This window comes from Anser anser (genome assembly GCF_964211835.1).
Source record: "Anser anser genome assembly, chromosome: 21".
NCBI classification, from domain to species: Eukaryota; Metazoa; Chordata; class Aves; order Anseriformes; family Anatidae; genus Anser; species Anser anser.
In genome coordinates this window covers 2,678,738-2,689,052 of record NC_139742.1, presented here as the reverse complement: position 1 = coordinate 2,689,052, position 10,315 = coordinate 2,678,738, and the positions used below count along the sequence as shown (strand labels likewise).

At 49.7% G+C, this 10,315-nt stretch overlaps 1 protein-coding gene across 1 annotated transcript in view; it reads right to left on the bottom strand.

Moving 5' to 3' along the window:
* Positions 1-13: 13 nt before the first annotated feature.
* The window catches only part of PNPLA7 (patatin like domain 7, lysophospholipase), a 130,114-nt gene continuing 119,812 nt past the window's right edge, over positions 14-10,315 (bottom strand). Inside the window, exons 33-35 of the mRNA XM_083807288.1 lie at positions 7,918-8,002; positions 1,918-2,021; positions 14-853 (exon numbers count right to left, since the gene is read on the bottom strand). Of these exons, the coding sequence (XP_083663414.1) occupies positions 773-853; positions 1,918-2,021; positions 7,918-8,002 (270 nt within the window). The 3' untranslated portion in view covers positions 14-772. The remainder of the gene's footprint in view (positions 854-1,917; positions 2,022-7,917; positions 8,003-10,315) is intronic.

The window sequence follows — 10,315 nt, the reverse complement described above, 5'->3', positions numbered from 1 at the left end:
CACCACGCAGACATTTCAATCCAGTAGAATACCTTTATTTTTTCAGGGCAAATACAGCCAAGTAGTGGCTCCAGAGTTCACTGGCAAATGTCAGCACTATGATTTGTCAGTAAATGTTCTGCTGATGGTTTGAGGATACAGGCTAGATAGCTAGCGTTCTTGTCAATTGATTTCTTGGCTTCAGATTTCAAGTTAAACACATTCAGACTGGCTCCTGTCAGAGCACTGCTCACAAGTACCTGATCAAAAGTCACTGAGGAGTTGATTACACAGTTACCTGATTCATATGAAAAGAAAGCAATGATGCTGCGATCCACAAAATCCCTTCCTCTCTCTAGTGCTGCTGCACGGAGCCTTCTCAGCAACAGACTTCAGTACATTGCTGGATGACGTCCAGTTATTCTTTGGGCCTTCACAGTAAAAACAGTAACTGGAACATACCGCAGCAAAAATCAAGGCAGCGTTTGACTGCACGTTCCCACCACGTTTCTACTTTGTCAGTCTCAGAGTGATTAACAAACAGCCGCTCATTCTGGCACCCGTACAAAGGAGCACGGCACAAGGCGGCCACCCTTCACGGGGGTCCAAGTGGCACAGGGACTTGGGCATGATGCGGATATTTGTGCTTAGTGCTGGCAGCTGAATGCCTCATACCCTGCCTGGAGAAGGACGAAAGCTTACTTAATGTCAACTAGAAGTTGCTTTCTTTTTTTAAATACATATAAATAAAAGTGGCAGTATGGACGGGATGTAGCTGTCAGTCTTCTGAGCGCTAGCCCAGCTCTCCCGTGCTTCTTGCCTGGCACTCCAGGTCTGGGAGATTCTTGCGCTTTCTTATCTGCATATCTTCATCCTGAAGGAGAAAAAAAAAAAAAAAAAGCACAAACTCATTCTTCAGTGTCCTCCCTGAGCTGGATAAGACCTGTCCTCTTGCCTCATCTCTTCTTTTGTCCATCAGGCATTACCCATTAGAGATCAGCCCAGCAACCAAAAATCTGTACACCATCGCTCCAGCTCCCCACTCAAAACACCAAAGCCACCTCACATCTTCACACTGGCAGCTGCCCAGGCTAGGAGCCTTCCCAAACTACTCACATGTTTCCCCTGAAAAAACAGTTCATCTCCAACAGGACAGGCAGCTTCAGGTTTTAAACCTGCTGGCTACTCTAGCTGGAGTAAGAAGGGCAGGAGTACGACCCTTCAGGCTGTAGGCAACATCAACTGCCTGGCCTCACAGTGCAGATTTTCCTCAGGGTGGACCTGAGCTCCCACACAATCAAATAACTTTGGTTGTAAGGGACTTTCGGGAAATATAATACAATTTCCTGCTCTACTCAGGGCTAACGAATGCCAGATCAGGTCATTCAGAGCCTTTTCTATTTGGTTTTTGGGTATCGACAAGGCTGAAGTTTCCACCATCTCTGCACACCCCACTGCAACACCCAGGTGTGCTTTTTGTGACATCTTTCCTTGCATGCAGTCAGGATTTCCCTTACTGCAAGCTGCACCTGCCACCTCTTGTCTTTTTGCAGTGCATCTCTGACACCGTCTTCTCTATAAGCACCCAGTTCCAGACAGCTGAAGACAGCAGGCAGGTCCCCTCTCGGCCTCTTCTCCTCCAAGCTGAAGGAAGCAGCTCCCTCAGCCTCCTCGTGCCCAATGCGCCCCAGCCCTGACCCACCCTGAGACCAAACCCACGAAGCCCTGGGCTCTTCACACGACGTGGTCATGTTTGCCCCACACGGCACCACTGCAGACTGCCCACCTGAACAGCACGTGTCCTTTAGTGCCTGAACTGCACAGAAAAACTTCTGCACAGTCTTCTCGGCACACCCCTCTACGTGCTCCTCTGAGCAATCCTTCCTGACACCTCGACCTCGTACCCACCGCACAGCCTATTGCCGGGGCAGCGCGTACCGAGTCAGAGTCTTCTTCAACCTGGCTGCTTATGAAATTCACATAATCATCCTTCTGGCTGTCCAGAACTTCTTCCTCATACTCAGTCTGGTAGTCTGATTCATCTGAAGACAGGAGAGAGAAAAAACACTGGTTAATAGGCATTCGGAGAGGCAGAGCAAGCTGGAAGAGGAATGACACCTGTGTCTGCTGAGCACCGGCGCAGGGCAGGGTGACGGCTGGCCAGCCCTGAGCAGCTCGGTGAGCTGGGACTGCCCAAGCATCCATCACATCTCCAGCCAGATCACAGAACAAGCTTCAAGCCATGGCCTGCGTGCGAGCTGTGTCCTGCAGCCCTCTGCGATCTAAAGAGCCTGCAGCAAAAGCAGCGAGAGCCAAACTGCCCACATGAGCCTGGTGGGCGCTGTCGGGGGGGAGACGCTCCCGCTCCCTGGGGAATGCTGCTTACAGAGTCACCGCCTACAGAGTTGGGCTGGTCAGCCCAACCCAGACCTGTGAAATACCTTCAGAAGACATGCCTAGGAGCTACACACCCTAACTCCTGGACACGGCTGTGGCAGACCCGCTGGAAACACGGACTTGCAGACATACGACAAGCTCTTCTGGTGCCAAACGCTCGCCACCGCAGAGTGATAATTACGTGTCTCACAATCTCTGGTCCACAGGGAACGGTGACATTTACATTCCCCTCCTCCCCACAGGGAACAATCGCCTGCTTTCTCTGGCAATCTCGCGGATTACCATAATCAAGGGAAGCTCAAAAACCTGACCTGTGCCTTCATCTAACTCTGAGCAGCATTGCTTCTACTTCAGTCCTGATCAGCAGCTTCTGTGCTCAAGTTAAAAAACAAAAGCCATCACCTTTCTTCCAAACACCACCTCGGCAATGGCATCACCACTCCTAAAAGCAAGGGGTGCTGCAAGGGGGGGCCGAACCGCCTGCAGTGACATCAAGCAGTTTCTAGCAGACTGAACGTGTGGGGTCCTCTTCATCCTTTCCCCAGCCTGGCTGCCATGGTTTGAAGAGCTGCACACAGCCAGTAGGATAAGGTCAGGTTAAAGGAGAAACCCAGCAACAGGCGTTTTTCCATGATGCATCACAGAGATGCACGGAGATCTCAGACGTGAGGTGACAGGTGACAGCAGATTCGATCATTCAGTCACAATTTTACCAAGTACACGATAATCACTTTTCTGGTCTCTCAGAGGCCAGACATCGTCACGCCAAGAACTGCTAGTGCCAGCTATAAATTAAATGCAACCGTACCTCCTGCAGAGACCTCTGGCAAAGCCAGGTGCTCGGCGATGCTACCAGCGCCCCTGCCACCTATGTCCCTCACTCCGGCTGGCTGAATCTTCAGATTTCTGTCTTCACCTCTCCTTGCCTTCCTGTCAGCCTCACTAGGATATCAGTTTTAAGACAAATTCCTGTTCACTTGGAATAAACTTTTGAACTTTGTCACTTTCAACGTCCTCATTGACTTTTGCTGCCTGCTTTCCCCCTCCCAACACGTTCACCTCCCTGGATTCTGCTGCAGTTGCCTGAGCAGCGTCCGTGCCGCAGCAAAGCTCTCACCCCTTGCCCCCGCTGTCGGGCAGGACACCGCCGTGCCGACGGGCAGAGCAGCCAGCAGCAGGACACGACACCGAGCGCCCAGGCCTGAGCACCAAAGCCCCGACACATCACCGCAGAGTCACCTGGAGATCACTCCAGGGCTGTACAGCAGACACCGAGAGCCACTCACTGACAGGATCGACTCTCCCACATCAATTCAACACTCGACAGCAACGAATGGCACCGGGGCAGCTGCCCATCACGAGTCCCGATGGACCTCTCAGTGCACCAGGAGCCGCTGCTGAGCCCCCTCCCAAACAAGCGTGAAGCCAGTGTGCGCACACAGCAAAGCGAAGCAAGCTGCACAGGGCCACCTGTCATTTGCACAGGTTCTGGCAACTTCAGAATGCAGTTAAATGCATTAAAAATGGCAGATTTTTTTTGCATTTAGACTGTTTTCTGACATATTCATGAGTTAATTCACATACACTTTCAGTTGCTGAAGAAATACCTGTTTTTCGGCTCGGTAGTGAAAAAAGTGGTTTCTGTTTAAACTGGCTTCTTGATTAAGTATTTCTTTTGGGAACAGTCAATAGCATCTGCTCCATGCTGAAGACAACAGCACAGTCTGTTCCACAGCATTTTCTTCAAACACGATAACTACACCCAACTGCTAGAACATTAGGATTCAAGACATTTGGTCAATTTTTTTCCTTTGGTTCAGAGAATCATCATTAGCTTATACTAAAAGCATCGCTGACAATCTTTGATAAAAACACACTGGAGAAACCAGACGCTCACCTGAACAGCAAGAGATAGCACAAACAACAGTTTGCAGTTTACAGCTCCAATAAAACTGACTGCAATTAAACCCAAATCCCTTGATTTTACAAGCACTGTTCAGCATCTAACCGGTCTTTACACAGATACTAAGACCAGGGGAGGGTTGTCCCTTCTCATGTCCCTCTCACAGTAAGTCCAGGTACTCGAGGACAGCGGGTGGTGGTCTCACCCACGCTCCCTGAGCATCATCTTCCTTTGTCCCCCTTGAGACTGGGGCTCAAGGGGCAACAGCTCCAGCCCCGAGCAGCCTTGCCCATTTACTGCCAAGCCCCCCAGGAGCATCAGGCAGGACGGAGGCCTGATTGCCCCTTTCAGCACGCCATCACCCGAACACTTCAGCCCATAGAGGAGCTAACCTAACCAAACACAAAGAGAGACACATGGGCAAGGCTGTCACAACAGCCAACACCTGTTGACATTCCTTATATTTAAAGCACTCAGTAGCATGCTAGCTGCTGCCACCACCAAAAGGTGACAATCCTGACCTTAAAGAGCCAGCGAAGAGATGACACCATGGAGAGGTACCCCAAGCCACTGGTAGACAGCGTGCTTACGGCTGGAAGGTCACACAACCACTTCTCATGCCAACGAATCGCTCTGTGATTCTGTAGCTTTGGGCATTTCTTACTAGCCTGATTTCTGCAGGCAACGCACCACGTTTGAAGAAAATCAGTGCTGAATGTCTGGAGGGTTTCTGTTTCACTAACGCACATGGGCTTTGATGTAACTCAAGGAATCTGGTAGCTCATCGCAATCTGATGCGCATGAGTGCTTTTTGATAGGACTTTTTAAGCAGTAAATACACAGAGGGTAACCTAGAGCCCAATAACTGTATCCCCTGAGAGGTTTTGGGATGTCTCCTGTTTCATCTGTATCGCAAAACCAGGTGTTTCAAACCAAGATTAACATTTCTTTTTCCCCAAGTACTTTTTCCAAGTGACTGTTGTTAAACTGCTCTGTTACACCACTTGGTATCTTTCGGCCATCGCATGCACTGAATGTGCTACCCTACCTCACACCAAGGAACAGGGCCACGAGGGCGGCCTGAAGCATTATGGCCTCAGGTTGTGCCAGGGGAGGTTTAGGTTGGATATTAGGAAGAAGTTCTTCACTGAAAGGATTGTGCGGCATCAGAACAGGCTGCCCAGGGAAGTGGTTGTGTCACCATAACTGGAAGTCTTCAAAAGACATGTAGATGTGGTGCTTGGGGACACGGCTTGGTGGCAGACATGGTGGTGCTAGGTTAAGGGTTGGACTTGATCTTCAAGGTCTTTTCCAACCTAAATGATTTTGTGATTACTGCTTCAGAAAATGGCAACCGAAACCTGCTGTGGAAATCGCCCTGAGTGTGCGTGACTTCAGTCCTCAGCAAACCCTCCTGGCTGGGGACCCGACCAGAGCTGCGGCTGAGCCTCCCTCGGAGGACGGCATCCACGCTGTGCTGGCCGAGGCCGCAGCTGTGCAAAACGCAATTACAGCTGAACAAAGACAAAAATCCCAGTCGAGTAAGTGATTTGCAGAAGTGTTGTGATGCAGAACTGAAACACAGCCACAAGTACTGCAGCATCTCAACTGTGAAAACAAGCTTCTGTTCTCCTACATATGTTTCCCCACATGCTCACTCAGAGGGCACGGGTACCCTGGGCCCAGCACAGAGCATTAAGTGACTTCCTTCTCCTCACCTCTTCCTGATGGACAGTCCCCCCGTCCCTCTCCCCCTACCTTTTAAACTATTTTAATCATTTTCCTCAGTTTGTTCAAGAGTGAAAGAACGTCTGTTACATTCTGGTTGACTACAAAGCCCAGGAGAAGGGGGGAAATGTCAGTACAAAGGGTGAAAGGCCCTGGACTGGCACAGGCTGGCAGAGCCTCCTGATCTAAAGCCATCTCTTCTTTAGGAGAAAAGGCAGGGAAGTTTTTTCTTCATTTCGTTTTTAGAACAAAATGATCGACAGAATTTCTTCATCCAGCCTGAGACCTGCAGTACACAATCAGGACAGGCAGAGCCCTTCTACAGTCCCTGAGGTCTGAGATCTCACTCAGGGAGGGATTTCCATGGAGAAAAAAAAAAAAAGTTTCACCTTTTTTGACACTGCCAGTTCATATACATGCTACAAGGAAGCACCCTGTCTTATAACTTGCACAGGACAAATGCAGTCAGACCATCTTCACCAGCAGACAAATCCCAAGGCTCACCAGCACGCGTGAGGAGCCACCCGACAGCCACAGGGCAGCAGTCACCCTCCTGCCGAGCTCTGGTCACCTCTTCAGCAAGAGGCACGTTCAGGGAACGCCTTTACGGCCACTGCCCATCAAAACCAGGCACAGATCCTGCAGGTACCACATGAAGTCACCCCCAGCATGAACACCAGACTCCTCCAAGACCCGCTGTCCGTATGCACAGCTCTCTCCTGCCATTCTTCCCCCTCCTCCGGAGCCTACAACAAACATTTCAGTGTCTCCTGGGACCACGGGGCACCTGTCCCTTGCATCCCAAATACCCCATGCATATGCCCCTCCTTAGGCCAAAATTTGCCATATCCACTTCTTGAAAGTTACTTATTCATGTTTAATGGCCTCACCTAGCAAAAAGAAAATCTTCCTAACAGGGTGAGTAATCAGAAGCTATAACGGAGGAAGACCTGTCACACCACACGGGTTGAGTCTCAGCAGGACTCGGCGCCGATGCCTTAAATAACCACGTTACATGAATTTTTCAATCTTATTCACAATGGCTGTTTCAGACATTTGATTAATATTTTCTTCATAAGGCATATGATTGCAATTAGCATTTCAAATTACCACAGGGACATCTCTACAAACAGTCACAGATGGAAGGACTGCTAACTTTAGATTTTCCTCTGCAAGAACAAGAATCGGGAGGAGGGGGAGAGACTGTTTATAAAAAGCTCCGGCACTGGTAAAATGCTTGGAGATTTCAGGCCTCCAAAGCTCTGTTTGATCCTGTTAAGTGAATCTTCGGTTGTGGTATTTACAGGGAGCTGCTCCGTAGGACATGTCTGAGGCACAAAGCTCTCAAGTGCCGCCACGTAAAAGTGCAGGAGCCGTTCCTGTTCCACATTAGTTCATTAGTGCTCCCTGTAATAGCAGTGTACATAAAGCAATCAAGCCAGTGAGTCATTCCAGATTTGATTCAAAGTAGCACAAAAAGATCCTTCAGTCAAACCTTTAAATCGCCCTCCTCCCATTTCAAAAGGACACGGACCAAAGACCGAAGCCAGCACAGGGACACGGACAGCACGAGGAGGAATGAGCGCTCAGCTTTGTGAGAGCTGACACACGTGTGCTATTTCACTCAGAATTAGGCTAACTGGAAAAAGGATTGCTCCCACCAGGAAAGCACACCAGACCATGCCAGTAACGCTTGGCAGTGATATCTCACCACGGCAAGAGCACCGAGTCCCACCCTCACCCAAGCAGAGGGGAGGCAGCCCACAAGTGACGCCAGAGCCAGCAGCAGCCAGCCCTCAAACACATCACAGCTCACAACACAGGCCAGTAAAAGAAAGCAATGAAGCTGCCGACCCCGTTGCACTGCCCTTCCTGCTGCATCGCAGCACCGGCGGGGTCCCTCGACTCACCGTCTGCCACGGGGGCTTTCACTGGCTCGATCCTGGACACGATTTCTGCCAGGTCCGTAAAAGAGGTGGTGGCACAGGTCACATTCTGAAACACAGCAATAAGGTTTAGGTATGTTACCAAATATACACAAAACATCCAATTCAAGACTGTGTAAAAATTATACTGAACAGAGAAAGCTCCAGACACAGATTTCACCCTCATTACTCATCGGTGAGCAATTCACAAAACAATGACCCTGATGCATGGCCTGGCTGCAAAGATGGGATTCCGAAGAGCAAGCAGACACCAGGCAATCTCTAACAGGCCCTTCTCCATCCATGCAATACGAGACCTTATTAAAAATTTAGGAAACTATAGAAAAGGCGACAAAGACAAGAACTGGCAGGCCTGGACTCTCTGACAGACAGCGTTCCTTTTGCTTCCTTGCTCTCTATCACTGCACTGTGTTGCTTTATAAAAGGGAGCAGCTGGGCCAGGTGCAGCCCCCAGGGAGATTTCTCCTTCCCTCGGTAGCCTGGTGGGAGGGAGAAGGGGCCGTGGTGCCGTACATGAGCCAGCAGAGGCCCTGGGAGGCCATGCAGCCAAGCGGGCAGCAGCCAGGGGTGACCAGGACCTGCCAGGGGACCCCAGCCCTCTCGGCAGGTCAGGGGCTGGAGGTGCTGCAGCGAGCAGGAACCCAAGGCAAGAGGTCTGCCTGCAAGGAGAAGTATTTCCCACTGTAATTCCTCTTTTCAAACCCTTTCTATTTTTATTCTGTCTCACCCAAGCAGCAGGTTGATCATTCTGGGATTTGAAGAGTTGCCTGCTTTAGTTTTTCTTTTTAATAAAACCCAACTTTGGCATTTAAGATTTGGTTTGGCCTTCCTGTGTGCTTGGCCACGAGTGAGGTGTGTGGGCCTCCCTCCCTCCTTGGGGCCAGACGTAGGGTCACTGGACAGCAACTCCAACACTCTTTGCCTATTTTCAAACCAGTCACTTTAATTAGTACAGTAGCAACCTGCCCCAGAGGAGAGTGAAGGGGAAGAGCTTGCAGAGGCCATGTTATTGGCACTGGGCTGTCAGGAATTGCTGGGACAGACCTGCCCACACACCTCCAGGCAGGGCAGGTTCCTCATACAGTGTTTTTGCGAGCAATTCTTTGCTCTTCTGGCAGGAGCACTGATACTGTGAATCATACAGCCCCTGCAGGGGTCACAGCAGAAGCCCATTACAGCTGCAGCAGATTGCTCTCAGTTGACCTTTAATCCATAACTAACTTTTGATGTAATTTAGCACAGCCTAAGCAGGGTAAGGATTCAGGACAAACAGCTGCTGGGGAGCAGTGGACAGAAAAGACCCAAAGGGAATTAAAAAAATACCTGTATGAAAGGAAACAGCAGTAGCTTAGGACACACATTTTAAAATAAAAAGAAGCAGAGAAGCTCAGAATAAGGTCTGACCATTAAGGAACCAGCCAGAAGAGTGAGTCAGTCCTGCTTCATCGTGAACACGCAACCTGAATGGTCCCAGTGAAGCATCTGCAGGCGGCCATTTCCCAGGACAGGAGGGGGAAAAAAAAAGAGCAGCTACATCTTCATTTTGTGCCACATGACTAAGCAAGGGACATGTGCGAACTCTGGCCACAAAGCAGACACAGCAATGTTTGAGGCAATCACCTGCACTGTACAAACGAGGACTGTCATAAAGCAAACAGACTGGGTGCATTCAGCGCTCGCACAGACACGTGCCAGACTGTCCTGGGGAGGATGCAGCAGAGCAGGGACTGGCTTTGGAGGGGAAAGAGCAGGGCACTGTATGAAGTGCTGAACAAAGCCTGCAGGGAACATCGCCAAAAGATGCTCTTGGAAAACTAGCATCAGCTCACATGCCCCCAGAGAAAAGCTGGGAGGACAGATGAGCATAAAGGCAATCCTAAGTGTGACCCTGCCCACAGGAGCATCTGTTGCAGTCACTGCCATACACATGATCCCATGCTAGGGAATATGACATACACATGATCCCATGGGTAAGCCTGCGAGAGGAAGCTTGGAGAGGCAGCTGCACCCCAAAGTCTTAGCACTCCGACTGGAACACCACTTGTGGGAAACCAGGTGTCTTCCCACGCTCATTTGATGCTTTGCAGAAAAGGCATTTAATATGTTTCAGCGTTTGCTCTGACTACTTTTGAGGACGAAACCACACTCCCATCAGTTAACACAAGGAAAAGAAGATTCATTTGAAACCCACTCTCAAACCTTCCTGCTGATATTTTTTCCAAGAAGGAAGAAAGTATTCTCTTTAGCATAATCTTTATTAAATAAATGAGAGGAGAAAGACAGATACTATTGTAGTCTGCTAGATTATATTTAGCTTTGACTATGAATAACACTTCAATAGACAAAACTTCCCTGAGGAGAT